Source organism: Prionailurus bengalensis, chromosome A2 (genome assembly GCF_016509475.1).
Source record: "Prionailurus bengalensis isolate Pbe53 chromosome A2, Fcat_Pben_1.1_paternal_pri, whole genome shotgun sequence".
Taxonomy (NCBI): Eukaryota; Metazoa; Chordata; class Mammalia; order Carnivora; family Felidae; genus Prionailurus; species Prionailurus bengalensis.
The window spans coordinates 36,475,312-36,491,728 of NC_057348.1; the positions used below are offsets into that span (position 1 = coordinate 36,475,312).

At 42.0% G+C, this 16,417-nt stretch overlaps 1 protein-coding gene across 1 annotated transcript; it reads right to left on the reverse strand.

Annotated features, from left to right (window-relative positions):
* Positions 1 to 1,876: 1,876 nt before the first annotated feature.
* Positions 1,877 to 15,889, reverse strand: LMOD3 (leiomodin 3). The gene is given in 5 exon segments (XM_043587906.1): positions 1,877 to 2,260; positions 10,701 to 10,837; positions 10,840 to 12,106; positions 14,926 to 15,249; positions 15,708 to 15,889. Coding segments are annotated over 4 exon segments (1,725 nt in total). The 5' UTR covers positions 15,220 to 15,249; positions 15,708 to 15,889; the 3' UTR covers positions 1,877 to 2,233.
* Positions 15,890 to 16,417: the final 528 nt, after the last annotated feature.

The following is a 16,417-nucleotide window of genomic DNA, read 5'->3' on the forward strand; positions in this document are numbered from 1 at the left end:
AACAGTAAGCTTTTAAACATGTTTAGAGCACTTTGCCCAACAGCGTTTAGCCTCTCGATGTAGAATATGCTAGACACAAAGTTTTATTTACAGCAGCCCTTTCTTAACCTGCTTTGCATGCAAGGATGTTTTATAGAAACAGTAACATTGGAGGAAAAAACCTCTCAGGCACTGGCTATTGTAAAACCTGATTGAAATTACAGCTATTCAGGGGTGCCTGGGTGGCTCAGTCGGTTGAGCGTCCGACTTCAACTCAGGTCGTGATCTCACGGTTCGTGGGTTCGAGCCCCGCGTCGGGCTCCGTGCTGACAGCTCGGAGCCTGGAGCCTGCTTTGGATTCTGTGTCTCCCTCTCTCTCTGCCCCTCCCCTGCTCCCCCCTCAAAAATAAGCAAATATTAAAAAAAAAATTAAAAAAAAAAAAGAAACTACAGCTATTCAAATGTGGATACTTTTGCACACACTAAACTATCTTTAAAAAATGAAAACACCATATTTCTTTCCCATGGCCTGTCCTTCTAAATAATGTATTTTTTAACTTTCCCAATTAGGCCTATTCTCTCCTAGCGTGTTTTGCTTGTTATGTACCACCTATGATTATATAAAAGGAGAAAGAAGGCAGGCACAACTAACTATTCACTTGGGTAAAGAAGAGAGAAAAGGCATCAATGTGTGGTTTTCTAATTTCTAATGTTCATGCCACTTCTATATAAAAGATTCTAAGGGTGCCTGGGTGGCTCAGTTGTTTGAGGGTCTGACTTCAGCTCAGGTAACGATCTCATGGTTGGTGGGTTTAAGCCCTGCATGGGGATCTGTGCTGACAGCTCAGAGCCCGGAGCCCGCTTCAGATTCTGTGTCTCCCTCTCTCTCTGCCCCTCCCCCCCCACCTTCAAAAAATAAAAAAACATTAAAAAAATGTTTTGAAGTCAGATTCTATGCATCTAGTGACTAGAATGGATAATTAAGGGCTCTAGGAACTTGGAAAGAGGAAAGAACACTGGGTTTGGAGTTGTCTGGAAGATTTTCATGGAGGATTATGACCTGATCTGGTCTTTAAAGATGGGTAGGCCTTTTGTAATGGAGAGCAGGAGGGAAGTGTTTTGAAGGTGTTCTACAGAAGGGCTAACAAGAGCAAAGGCATAGGCTGTGCATGAGGATGTCTTATCAAGAGGAGCATAAAGAATCTGTGGCAAATATGACTAAATCGGAAACAGACAGTGGAGGGCCTTGACTAACACAGTAAGAAATTAAAAGCTAACCCTGTAGCAAATTTCCTTTAGAAGATTTTTGAGGAGAGCAACAAGATCAAATTAGATGCATAGACTAAACACATATATGTGTGTGTGTATGTATGTATATGTTTTATATATACTAGCTAAAACTAAAAATTTGTCAATAATTATTTATACAAAACTTTTAACAATCAAAACTAACATGCTCTCTGCCTTTCTCCCTCTATATATGGAAACGGAAGTATATGCGTGTATGAGTATGTATATGTATATGTATGTGTGTGTATACATATATGGTTTGTTTTTCCCATTGCTTTCCCTGAAAACACTATTTTCTCCATGTCCTGTGCCTTAACTGCTCTGCTCCTCACAGATAAACACACACACACACACACACACACACACACACATCCCTTTCTGAAGTACGATCCACCAGGGGAATGACCAAGAGAGCAAGCTAAACAGGGCTGGGGACTGAAAATCCTCACATGATTCTCCAGAGAAGAGCTCATTCACCATTCTTCCATTTCAAAGCATCAGCAGGTCCTGGAGCCCAATTCACCCTTCACATATCCAGAGAGTGAAACATGATTTGTGCCCTTTAAGATACCATGCAATGAATTACAGCAGGAGATGGAGGGAGAAATACTTAACACTTCTATAGTATTTATTGCTATTTTCCAGAAGAAAGCAAAACAAACGTTTACGAAAACAAAAATCTCTTTGAAACTTCTGTTGCTGAAGCGTGACTGCATTTTTATCTCAGTCACGCAAACTGATTGGACATAGAGAATGGTGTCCCAGAATAGTAATTTTTTTTTATCTCCTCCTCCCTTTTCAGCCCCTATTTTGCCTCTGCCTTTACAAAATTCTCCTATCAGATGTCAGCCCATTCCCGCTTCCACCACCTGGCTCCAGAAGTATGCTGCTCAAAGAGTCTCCGAGCTCTGATACAAGAGTCATTATCTCAGATCCTTGCTCTTCCAGATGATTCTGTTGCCACTTATGCCAGCTCTTTTGGCAGTTGCACCTGTGGATTGAAGCAGTTGAAGAAAAGGGAAAAAAAATTAATCTTGGAAATTCAAGAGTTTTACAGCAAAAATGACAAAAACTTACTATGTGTCTGAAAAGTTACAGAATGGATGAGAAATTGGGGCCAGAGAGCCACTCACATTATAATAAAACAACAGTAGCAACCACAATCACCATTCAGTGGGCATTTACTGGTACCAGGGACTGATCTAAGGGCTTGAAGCACATGGTGAAGCATATTATAAAAACAAAAGGGCAGGGGCGCCTGGGTGGCGCAGTCGGTTAAGCGTCCGACTTCAGCCAGGTCACGATCTCGCGGTCCGTGAGTTCGAGCCCCGCATCAGGCTCTGGGCTGATGGCTCAGAGCCTGGAGCCTGTTTCCGATTCTGTGTCTCCCTCTCTCTCTGCCCCTCCCCCGTTCATGCTCTGTCTCTCTCTGTCCCAAAAATAAATAAACGTTGAAAAAAAAAATAAATTAAAAAAAATAAAAAAAACAAAAGGGCAGATGTTGGAATCCGCCCGGTTCAAATCCTGATACTGGCACTCCTAGCTGTGTGGTGCTAAACATCAGTTTTCTCCACTGTAAAACGACAGTATGTGTCTAACAGACAAGGCTATTTTAAGGATGAAGTGATATAATACAAGCTAGTAGTCTAGATCAACACTTCAAAAGCAAGGCTATCATACAATAGCCTTGTAAGGAGGGAACAGGCTCAGAGAGGAGAAACAATTTGCCTTGCAGCTAGTAAGTGACAGAGCAGGATTTGAATCGAGATCTGCCTGATATCAGTACCCAAGCCTTAACCACAAAAAAATACCACCACAAAAGTATAAAGCATATATTCTTTTAAAAACTGGTCTTTCTGGGGCGCCTGGATGGCTCAGTCAGTTAGGCATCCGGCTTTGGCTCAGGTCATGATCTTGCGGTTCACAGGGTCAAGCCCTGCATCGGGCTCTGTGCTGACAGCTTACAGCCTGGAGCCTGGAGCCTGCGTCAGATTCTGTGTCTCCCTCTCTCTCTGCCCCTACGCCACTGGCACTCTGTCTCTGTCTCTCTCTCAAAAATAAATAACAGGGGCGCCTGGGTGGCGCAGTCGGTTAAGTGTCCGACTTCAGCCAGGTCACGATCTTGCGGTCCGTGAGTTCGAGCCCCGCGTCAGGCTCTGGGCTGATGGCTCGGAGCCTGGAGCCTGTTTCCGATTCTGTCTCCCTCTCTCTCTGCCCCTCCCCCGTTCATGCTCTGTCTCTCTCTGTCCCCCCAAAAAATAAATAAACGTTGAAAAAAAAATTAAAAAAAAAATAAATAAATAACATTTTAAAAAATCTAATAAAAAATAATAAAGACTGGTCTTTCCTTCTTGAAATGCATTTCTAATTTGAAGCTCAATTAAATTTTAAAAATAAAACATCACTGGGAGAAGCCCTAAGGCAAAAAAAAATACAAAAGAGTAGGAAAAGGCTGACTGCTATTTTAGTTTTGCTTCATAGGAACAACTTAAATATAAGGCAAGTTGTTAAACACTTTCAAGTGGTGTTACATCTTAGGAGGGTGACTTACCTCGCATGCATGTACCTTCCAGAGGACACTCAGAGTTTGTACAATAATGACTAAGAATGTTCCTCCTCCTATTCCCCACGTCCACCTGCCAGCATGATGAGCCATCTTGGCCATCTGCTATGGCCCCTCCTACAGGCAGTTCTCTGCCCATGACCTTTGGCTGGAAATTTCCCAACATCCTGCCTCCTGGGGAGACTTCTGATGGGTTGCTGCTGCCTGCCCAGCCTTCAAACCAAGGGGTTCTCCATGTGCTTTGGCCCTCTCCCTCCTGGTGTCAGACTTTCAGGATGCGACAGCTGTGACAGCACTTTGGTAGGGCTCAACCATGGAGACACCGACAGTAAACACCAGTGAGCAGAAAATGCACTGCCCAGTATTTAAAGCGACTACAAAGTTGCAACAAATAACTAGAACAGTGTGTTCTTTGTATTGTTGAATGGAAAAAAATCACTTTACATAATGTTATTATTTACATAATGTTATATAATGTTATGCATGGGAGGGTTCCAAATTAATAAAAATGTTTTAAAAAGCAGAATGTGGCACTGGCCCAACAGAGTAAACCCAGATACATATTGATATATTTGAAATATGACCACGTTGGCAATTCACTGTGAAAAAGAATGAGTCATTGGTTAGCTGTCATTGGTCAGCTCTTTGGAAAAGAAATAACAAAGGAGGCTTTTTGCTCTCTATTTACTTCTAAAATTTAACCCTTTAACTCATCTGTAATATGGAATCTTTTTTTAAAACCAAAAACTACACGGGCACCTGGGTGGCTCAGTTGGTTAAGCGTCTGACTTTGACTCAGGGCATGATCTTGCCATCTATGGGTTCAAGCCCTGCGTCAGCTGTGTGCTGACAGCTCAGAGCCTGGAGCCCACTTCAGAATCTGTGTCTCCCTCTCTCTTTGCCCACCCCCCCCCATCTCACGCGCGCACATGCTCTCTCTCTCTCCCTCAAAAATAAACATTAGAAAATTAAAAAAAAATCAACTACAAATGCAGGAATAAAAGATGGGCAAGTATCATAGTAATCTCCAAAAGAAGCCATTTCTAAGCAGAACACAAAAGACAGAAACTGTAAAGGAAAAGATAGCTAGCCTCGCTGTTATAAATACCTAAAACTTACAAACACATGAGAATCAGCGTGCACTACTGTTAGGGGTCCTGTTCCCCCCCCTTTACTTGTTGGTTAAAACTAGTTTAAGAAAAGTATGTGTGGAGAGAATTACATAAGGCACACACATACATACACTCACAGAGTGTAAGAGACTGGGCCGGGAAGAGAAGATCCATCTCAGTAGGGGTTATTTAACTTGGCATATGGATGTGAATTCCTGCTCTCAGTCAACACCTCAGTGGGTATCCAGGACAGAGAAGAGGAAAGACTAGTTTGAGGAATTCACAGTCCCCTAGGAGACCTACACTGTACCCTTAAGAGGGCTGAACCTGAAGCAGAATGTGGGAGATTCAGTAAGAGAGGTGCAGATTAAGGATAATGGAAATAGAAAGTATTCACTACTGGTAACTTGTTTGGTTTCTTTTGTTGTAAGAAGTCGTATTTGAGTCAAGCCTGTTGGGATAGATTTCAACACATAGAATTAAAGGTCATTTGAGTAGAGGGTATAGAGGCAAGGAAGGAAGTTCCTTTAGGGGAACTGTTAAAAGACGTGGTTTGTCGTGGAGGTCACGGAGTTGTGACCATCAAAGTGTGGCATCCAAAAAAGTAGCATCGGCATCGCCAAGGAAGTTGACAGAAATGCAAATTCTCAGGCACCATCTAAAACCTATGGAATGGGGCATTCTAGAGGTGGGCTCAGCAATCCGTATTTAGCCTTCTAGGTGATTCTGATGCATGCTAAAATTTAAAATCACTATCACAGACTTCAGAAACGTTGTATACCATAGATTCTTTTCTACGCTAGGTATTAGGAAATGGCAGCTCTTAGACTAAGTAATTCCGTAAGCATATGCTCTTTCTAGGGGAGTTTGAGATGTGGCATAGCTTTTTCCTATAGAGAGATATCCTCTAAAGGAGCAAAACAATAAGGCAGGAAAAAAAGTTGTTGAAGATAATGCTGGGGCTTTAGACCTGAACTCGTGAGAGAAGGAAGAGAGCATGGAACACTGGGAACCAGAAACACAAGTAGATCTAAACTCAAGAGGTTGGCTTGGGGACAAATTGAACGAAGTAGTCAAGAAAACCCCAGTGATCTAAGGGGAAAGAGAAATCCAGGGAGTGTCCCAGATTATGTGACAATTGAAACAAAGGGAAAAGATAAAAATAGGAAGGAGAAAGTTGTGAAAGGAGAGAATCCAGAAATCCTAAAGAGAAAGAAGATCTTGTTAATGAGGCAAAGAAGAAATGGCTAGAAATAAAGATAAAGACTCAAGAATCTATAATGTTGCATCTTATAATCACAACAACTGCCAATGCGTCATTGAGACTTTTGGCTAACCAAGGCTGCTTAGGATATTATTAAACTGAAGTCTTTCCGAAGGAGAAATTTAGCTGTGTTTTTAGGCAATTGAGTGGAAGCAATCCAGGAATACATAGGTGAGCCCAAAGTGAAACTGAGTTAATGTTAAAACGCCTTTTCTGATTGGCACTGAAGCTTGTGTAAGATATAAATGCATTTAGCCTCGGTGAATTAAATTGTTGTCACAGATGGAATTTTATTTCAGGGAGAAGTACAAAGACCCATCTGGGATGGTAGGCAGTGAGTGGCCCACAAAATTTTCAAGATGAAAAAAAAAAATCATACATTTGCCAGGGAAGGATAAGCCTGTATAAGCCTAACATCTTTGTTCTGGGCTGGTATCACACTGACTAGTTATTAACTTATAGGGAAAGGAATTAGTGATTATCTAATAAATTCACTTTGCTAGACAAGACAGAGAGTTTAAAAGCACAGCTAAAAACAAGAAGAGAAGAACCTAAAAAACTCTACTGGAGCCAACTAAGTCATGCAAATGAGTGGAACAGGCCAGGTATTAGGCGGTAGGGAATGGTGGAGACAGAAAGACTCAAGAGTCCATCATCTATCTCAAGGGAGAAGACAATCCCAGATCCACCTGATTAGTACATGCAAATGCGAGCCCACTGTGGCCAGAGCTGATGCTTCCAGGGGTGCCAGATGTCTCGATGTTATTACGTGGTATTTTAAATCTTGTACAACAATACTCAAGCCAAACAATGTAGGCCTGGAGCCTTGGCTGACAATCTGTCAGTTCTCCATCCCTGGCCCACAGAATACATACATTCCTCTTAAGCTGAATTACATGGGTGGCTTCTTGGAGGAGGTAGCATTTAAGCCGAGCAAGTGTACAGGTTTTCTTTTATTCTTTGCTAGCAACTTCATTTCAAAGTTCCCAGGCCAGACCCAAGCATGGGGACAGAATAGGCATTGAAATGAAAAAATACAATTAAAAAATACAAACTGACTACTTGATGAGATCGCCTCTGGCAAATGCAAAAAGAGGATTTCCAAGTCCACGAGAGGAAAAGAGCTAGTCTTGTTTTTCCCTTTCAAGTTTCCTAAATAATAATACTAAATAATTTGTACATATGCTTTTCGACACTCAAGATTCCAGTGAGGAACACGGGGGAAAAAATCACATTTCAAAATTATTCTTTCATCTTAACCTCCTATTTGAAAACCCAGGGGTTTGGAGGGCATCTCTATCTACCAGCGCAAGCGTGGGGAGAAAAACCTAAAAACCTTTAGTTTAAGCTCTCCAAAATGAATGCTGTGATGTCTCCTTTGGCTGGCTGAAAAGATCCCTTTCTGCTCAGATTTTGTGATACCATCACCAGGGGCGTTTTCAGTGACATTTCCACAGTCCCCAGACCAGAAAGCGTCTTGCATGCCATGATGTTTTACAATAGCTGGTTGCACATACAAGCACGAACACACCATGGCCTTGAACCCTATTAGCGCTTCCATTAACTACACGGGCTGGCTGGGTTAGTAGAGCATGCGACTCTTGATCTCTGGGTCGCTAGTTCAAGCCCCACACTGGGTGGGGAGCCTAGTTTAAACAAAAGACTGTTTGGGGGTACTTGGCTGGCTCAGTGGGGATAGCAAGCAACTCTTGACCTCAAGGTCATGGGCCCAAGCCCCACATTGGGTGTAGATTACCCAAATGAAAATAAATAGAGTAGCTTTTGAAGAATGTCAAAGTTGACAAAATGTGATGGGTATGTACCAGTTCTTTGCACTATTTTTGAACTTCCGCAAGCCTAAAATGATTTCAAAATGACAAGAATAGCTTTTAAGATCACGCTATGATTCATCATGAAAGCAGAGATTTATCGTGCATGTAGCAAAGCACAAAATTTGATCAGCGGGGAGCAAAGGGACATTAGTGGAGTGAAGGTTTGTCAGTGGAATGATGCATTTTCACATTTCTGCAGAGCATTTTCCAGGACTATGTGGATGACGTTGCGTGACATTCTGTATCTTAAATATATGCAAAGAGATACCTATTGCTGGCCAAACCAGGCAGCGGAAAGCAGGCGGAATTGCCAATCTGTTGGAACAGATAAAAGACATTTCAAAGCAGAGGCCAATGTGCAAGGGCATCATTCAAAAATCACGTCAGAGTTTACTTTGAAGCATGTTTCCTTCTCAGTGGACCGTAAAAACAAAACACAGCTTAAAACTGGTAACTTCCTAGAATTGATCAAAAGGGGAAAATGTAGTACTTAGCAGGGCATTGCACTTTTATAAGTATCCTTGGGAATTTATTTTATTGCCCTCTGTTCTGGAATCTGAACTCAGAGTTGGATTGGTTTCAGCTGACCAAAAGGCAGAGTGTCCTGACTATGGAAATTGCAAAACCAAGACCCTAAGCTCCATGAGGCCAAGAATGCACCTGTCTTATTCACCACAGTACTCCTGACCCCTCGGATGGTGCCTGACATGTAAAAAGTACTATGTAAATATGTGTAGCATTAATGAATAAGTGAATGGGTACAATGAAACAGACTCTAGGAAAAGCAGACTCGCTCACTACAACACTCCCTGGGAAGGCAGGGAATTGGGTCAGATGATCATCTGAACTTGCTTATCTATTCCACTCTGAATCCACAGGCCACCTCTAATGTAGACTGTAAAAAGACTTCCCTTCATTCTTTTTAGACTGTTATTTTCTGATGGTACAGCCTCCCAGGCAGCTCCCAGATGCTTTACCAATGATTGGTTGCACAGTAACAGAGCTAGTTTCTCTCAAAACAACAGTCCAATCCACCCCCTACAGAGGTCTGGCTGCCGGGGAAAGGAGCAGGTGCAGCAAGTTGTGATGTAGTACCCAAGGGCAGGCAAAGAACTCTTGCCTGACCTCATGGGACCTCTAGTGTTCTCACCCTGGCTTCCGCTCTAGGAAGAACCAGAATCCTACCACACAGAGGAAAGTCATCTTTGATTTGGAGGAATGGAATGTTGTCAATTCTGCATTACTAGCAGATGGGAATAAGGAACATACATATGTAGAACACATCTTGAAAAAATTGAGGCTCCCTATGATGAAATCATGTACAGACTATTCTGGCTGAATTACACACTAGGATTTAAAACTGGGGCACCTGGGTGGCTCAGTCGGTGAAGCGAACGACTTAAGTTCACGTCATGATCTCACGGTTTGTGAGTTCAAGCCCCATGTTGGGCTCTGCGCTGACAGCTCAGAGCCTGGAGCGCATTTGTGATTCTGTGTCTTCCTCTCTCTCTGCTCCTCCCCCACCCACACTCTGCCTCTTTCCTTCAAAAATAAACAAACGTTAAAAAAAAAGAAAAATTTTTAAATAATACAGTTAATTATCAGCTACCTGTGACCTTGGGACACACACCTTTCAGATTCCATAAATGCTATCATAGTAATGACCAAAAAAAATCATTTCCTCAACTTAACCTGCAAGGAATAAAATACTTTCATGTATCAGCAGCAGCAATAGTGAATCATTGTAAATATTAAACTGAAATAGTAGTTAAAACTCCGTTAATTCATGGAGACACTAACTTGAAGTTTGCCATTTGTCTGGCTGTCTAAAAAGTGAAGAATATATAAATGCAATTGTACGTAGTCTCTCTTCATCTACTAAAAAAGTACCAACTATCTTTAAACATTTTGGAAGCCCTCAGTTATTTACAAATAAGGGGCCTGATTTAGGCTTCGTTCTTACTTATTCCTGCAACAGGTTCCTCAAGATCTCTGAAGGTCCACTTTAGGGCTGGGGCAAATAAAAGCTTGATCCTCAACTTGGAACTGAGTATCTGCATCAATTCTACCATTTTCTACCTGTATCTCCTATTCTTGGTATTTAACTTCTCTAAGCCTCAGTTTCTTTTTAATAACATGTGGAGACTAATAACACCTTATAGGGTTGCTAGCCCTATAAGATAATTCATACCATCAATCTGGCCCATAGTAAATACCTAATAAATGTTAGCTGTTAGTATTATTATTACTAAGGTGTACAGGTGTATGTATGCCCAAGAGGACAACTAGTAATTTAGGTCCCCTGGTAATGTTGATGGGCTTCTTCCAGTTAGTCACACTTACGAAAATATCCTCGCATTAAAACAAGCAGGGAGGGGCGCCTGGGTGGCTCAGTCGGTTAAGTGTTTGACTTTGGCTCAGGTCATGATCTCATGTTTCATGAGTTCGAGCCCCACATTGGGCTATGTGCTGGCAGCTGAGAGCCTGGAGCCTGCTTCGGATTCTGTGTCTCCCTCTCCCCCTGCCCCTCCCCTCCCCTACTCACACTCTGTCTCTCTCTCAAAAAATAAACATTAAAAACAAAAACAAAAACGAACAGGGAATAGAGGTGGGATACACTGGCTGGTGCTTGCTCCCCATTCCTCTTTCCCTCTACTTACGGGTTTAAGGTAGGCGACATTGCTGTGACGAATGTCATTCAAGAGCTGATCTCTGGGAGTGATTTCCACCAACGGGGGCGGCCTATTTCTCGGCACTGGCTTCAGTGTTCTGATGACGTCTTTGAGGTTGGTTTTCTCGGGGGTTCTCTGGCCTCTGGCATCCGAGATTTGCGCTGGATTCTCTTCAGCTTCACCACGCGGAAGGAGTCAGGGTCCGTCCTGTACTTCGGAGGCTGTGATGGCTTCTTCATCATTTCGTTCGGCCGACTGAAGGGGACTGCCTGGGGGTTGGGAGGCTGAGGAGGAGGTTGGAGGAACTCCTGCATCCTGGCATCCGGCATGGGTCCTCCCAACTTCTCCCACATTCCAGGAGGTAGCCCCAACCCGTTCTCCAGCATGGCTATCAACTTCCTCTGCTCTTTCAGTTGCTGTTGTCTTTGTTCCTCTTGTCTTTTCTGCCTTTGTTTATCCTGATTCCTGGTGAGCAGGTTGGTTACCACCATTCTGGGGCCCGGGAGCTCAAAATGGTAGCCCATCTTCAGGAGGGTGGTGTTGGCCTTCAACAGTCTGGATATTTCCATTTCGGCATGGTGGCCCAGCATGTGCCTTTGATTGTGAAACCGAAGTTCAGTGAGCGTCTCGTTGAACTGGAGACACCTCATGATGGCCACAATTCCTTTACCTGTGATGAAGTTGGACTCGATGTTGAGAGTGGTGATGCTCCTATTTTCCCGCAACATGTTAGCCAAGGCAAACGCGATGTTCTCATCGGCGCCCACGTTTGCTAAACTGAAGGTTTTGACGTGTTTGTTTTTCTTCATTGCGTTGACAAAGTCCAGTAACATTTCCTTGGGGATGTTTTCAATGTTGTTCAAATTGAGCTCCTTCATATCGGGATCATTCTGTCTAACTCTCCGCAAGCTCCCATCCAGGTCCGTCTGGTTTCCTGAAGGCCTTGCACTTACCTTTAAAAAACTGGTGTCTAGTGCTAACTTCTTAGGATCTAATTTTGATACTTTCTTCTCGCTCTTTTCTTGGACCTCCGGCCTGTCTTTCTGTTCTTCGAATGCTTTCTTAGCTACTTGTGGGGAGCTGCTCTCGCCGTTTCTGATTTGCTCCTTTCCCTCACCTTCCTCTCCTCTTTGCGGCTTTTTATCTTCCCTGCCATCTCCATCCTCATCATCTTCATCCTCATCCTCTTCATCCTCCTCATCCTCCTCATCATCTTCATCATCTTCATCTCCTTCATCTTCTTCACCATCCTCCTCATCTGGTTCTTGGACATCGTCGCTGCCTTTCGATTCTCTTTTATTGGCTGTGATTTCATTGTTGAGCTTTTCTTTTAAATAGTGGGACACATGTCTATTACCTGTGTCTCTTTCTTCATGCTGCTCTTGAGTGCCCACCTAAAAGAGAGTTTTAGGAGGGTTAGAACACAGGGCAGTGGAGAGATATGAAGCAGAGCAGTAGCTACTAGAAATAAGAAAAAGGTTTATTATGAAGTGGGGGAAAAAAAAACAAAGGAACTGTATGTATAGCATTCCGTTTGTATGTGTATACATATATAAACACATATACGACATATCAAGTTTATAAAATATTGGGGAAAAAAGTCTCTTGTAATGTTTACCAAATTAGTAGTTATCTCTTAGAAAGAGAGCTAACTGGGAAGGGAAGAGCACCTGGCTGGTTCATCAAGGGGGGGTACAGGACTCCTGACCTCAGAGTTGTGAGTTCGAGCCCCACATTGGATGTAGAGATTACTTAAACAATAAAATATTTTTTTAATGTTTTTATTTGTTTTTGAAAAAGAAAGAGCACTAGCAGGGGAGGGGCAGAGAGAGAGGGAGATACAGAATCTGAAGCAGGCTCCAGGCTCTGAGCTGTCTGCACAGAGCCTGATGTGGGGCTCGAACCCATGACCTGTGAGATCATGACCTCAGCTAATGTCGGACACCTAACCAGCTGAGCCACCCAGGTGCCCCAAACAATAAAATCTTAAAAAAAAAGAAAAAGAAAAAGATAACTGGGGAAGGGACACATGGGTGTCTCAGTTGGTTAAGCGTCCAACTTTGGCTCAGGTCATGATCTCGTGGTTTGTGAGTTCAAGCCCTGCGTCAAGCTCTGTGCTGACAGCTCAGAGCCTGGAGCCTGCTCCGGACTCTGTCTCCCTTTCTCTCTGCCCCTCCCCAACTCACACTCTGTCTCTGTCTCTCTCAAAAATAAATAAACATTTAAAAAAAATTTAAAAAAAGATAACTGGGGAAGGGAAGCATTTGGGGGATTTTTACTTTTTACATTCTATAATTCTCAAGTGTTTGAGTGGTTTCCTTTTTAAAACAAAGTATGCATACTCATTTTGTAAGCAAATATAACCTAAATAAAGATGAATTTTTATAGCCATACTACACACACAAACACACATTTTTTTCGGTTGTGTTTATCTCATCCCATATATTAAACTGAAACCTAATTTTGTTTTCAGATTCTGTACTGTTTTTTAAAATGGTATTCAATTCTGGAAGTGACCCAAAAATGATTTGCTGTGAAAACCTCAGAGGCTTATCTATCAATACATTGAACTCTTGGTTTTATATATAGCTGAATAGGCATTTTTGTACTCATAGTCCCGGGTTACAGAATAATTTACTTATTGCCTTCAACAAAATTTGCATTCCTTAAATTCTTGCTAACCTAATATAATGTGTACATCACGATACTTATCCTGAAAATGTAACATATTGTGGGGAAAATGAGAGCACCTTGGTATTTTGAAATATATCAAAGACCTAGACTTGGGTTTTTTGGGTTTTTTTTTTTTTCTTTTTTGGTCTCCTCGGCTCTGTAACTGCCCTGGCTACTCCAAGGACAGGCTTGCTAGTCAGTTTCTTTTGAAACAAAGTATCTAGAGGCAGAGCCAGCTACAAAAGAGGGCAGGATTATTTAGATATTTAGCAACAATTGCTTAATGTAGAAAAGAAAATGCAGCCTTCAATCAATAATGTTTATTAGATTCTTGCCCAACAATCAGGGTGCTTTCCTATACCACATGTGTAACTCGTTGGTGTCATTTCAAAAGCTCATGTAGCATTTTCAAGCAGTAACTTTCTTATGGCTTCTAACATTGTAGGTTGGAAGTCACAACTGACAACAGTTATCCTAAAACCACCTAAAGCCTTCACCACTGCATTTCTCATCTGTCCCAGGAGGGGGAGCCAATCATCAAGCTGTTTAAATTATACCAAGGGAACAAAGTGTTCAAAGTACTCAATTATTTTTCTTTTTCTGAAATTCACATTCATATAGAATTGTCTTCTAGTCCACTTGTAAAATATCTGGAGATTATACCTGAAACTGGAATCTGATCAAGCAAGCAATTTATTTTCTTAAGTTTAGTACATGTTTAAACTCTCCTAACCATGAAGATAATTTATAACTTTCCTTAATTACAGCCTGCATAAGAGCAATGAGACAAGATATCTATATAAGCAGGCGTAACAAAAAGAGACTTTACCTGTGGGGATCTCTGTCTTCTTCTTTCTATGTCATTTGTAAGTGGAACATTTAAAAAAGTATGCTAATACACAATCATCTCATAGATTCAACCATAAATTCTAGTTTTCATATAAAAAACATATTTAAGAAAGAACCATCCTTAAAACAACTCTTTCATAGCTATCAGTCTCTAAACTTATTACTGATAGCCAATAAGCTGTGTTAATATTGAATTAGTTATTTAACTTGGTTAACTGTAAGTTGTGTGGTGGCTCTTCAGGGGGGTTTAAGACCTTGACCGTTGTACGTGAAATACTGCATATGGATGCATATGCAGAAGGAGGGGTACAGAGTTTTCATCAGCTTCTTAAAACAGCTTGTGAGCCAAAAAAAAAAAAAGGAGTCAAGGACAAATGCTTCTGGGTTATGAGTTAATTCATTAAGTATCATGTCTGCAGAATACAGGCTTTCCTACACGGTGAACCCCATAGTAATTTTTTTAAAAAAAGAGACATTGACAAGCAATTACCACTTTTTCTTCCCAATTCTACCATGTAAGTGTTTCAGGAAGTTTCAATCTGGCATCTGATTAAACATTATGGATTTAACCTAGAAGAGGCAACACAACAAGAGAAAACCATGGAATCTTGAGAAATGACAGTTGCAACACGGACACCTGTCGCTCAGGCCCAGGGAGCCGTTTCTCTGTTGTACACAAATCCCTGGTTACCTGGGATGGCACAAAGGTGACAGGGACACGTTCGTCTTCCAGCATGCGTCTCGATGCCTTTTGCCAATACATATAATCCATAAGAGATTTATGGTCAAAGTTTCCCGTGGGTGGCTTGTCGGTCTGATCCTTCTGAATCATTCCCACAGGAAGCCTGGGGTCAGGGGCCATGACTTCCATTTCCGACTGCAGTTTCTTTAGCTCTTCAGGGGACAAGTTGGCCAAGATTTCATCTTCATCAATCTCCTCATCAAACAGTTCCTCCTGATCTGAATTCCTGCTGTGTTCTGACATGATTGTTTTTCTCGATATTTCTCTGTGTTACTAGAGAAGGAGAAATAACCAAAGACTCTCAAAATCATCGACTCTCAAGGAGTTCCCCCAGTGAACAAGCAATCCAGGTTAACGCTGCTTTGAGAGATTTTTTTCCCCCCTGAGAATCCCAGCAGCGTGTGCTGAGCAGCTAGGGGTGACTGGAGCTAAGCTTATGCCGTATCTATATTAAGCAGGGCTTGACTGGATAGGGTCAGTTTATGGAACTACTCTGCCGCTCTCATTTTGGCAACTTGAGTCAGCTGTGCAAATCCATCTGACATTTCAGTGCAGCTGCTTAGGTTTGCCAGTGAGTAACCGGTCTAGACAACCTCTACAGGAATCAAATTAGCGCTCTTCCCGTGTGCTCTTACACGGTCATACCCAAACGCACGCCAGCCCATAAACACATACCCCAACCCCACAGGGGGAGACCGCTTCTTTGTATTTAGAGGATGAAAGCAACTTACAGTATTTTGGAAGGAAGATCCAACGAGTGACTTGAGTTCTGTTGAAGTGAAAAGTTCACTTGAAGGTGGAACGGGAGCTCTCAGGGTTTCCCTCTTCGCTACAGTGTGACTCTGGATGCAACCCTGCACACAACAGAGAAGAGGTCTGGCTGTGTTACTCGTTCCCTGCGTAAGCTGAACCTTCGCAAGCTGTCCTTGTTTGCATCTAGATCCTGTGATCAAACAGATGGGGGCAACCAGCACTTGAATTTCCACCTCTAGGTGAGGAGTTTAATGTTTTACATGATTTGTTTTTCTTACTAAGTATCCATCAAGTCGGGATAAATTAAAGTGGATCACAAATGAAAGACCAAGCAAAACAAACAAAAACCAAAAACAACACCCAAACCGTCCCAGTACTGGAAGAAACGATGAAACGATTTTTTGTTTTTAAATCTCAGAGGGCAATATGGCAATAGTTACCCAAATGACAAATGCACATTTTTTTGACTCGGCAATTCCACTCTTGGGAGTTGTATCCTACAGATAGACTGTAGATGTGGGTGAAGTGACAGGTGCACAGACTTAATATAGCAAAGTACAGAACTTTTGTATACTGTTATTTGTATGATAAAGGGTAAAAAAAAAAGTATGCATACATACACATTTTATCACCATAACAGATCCTTGGAAAGATACACAAGAAACCATTACCCTCCATACTTTTGGAG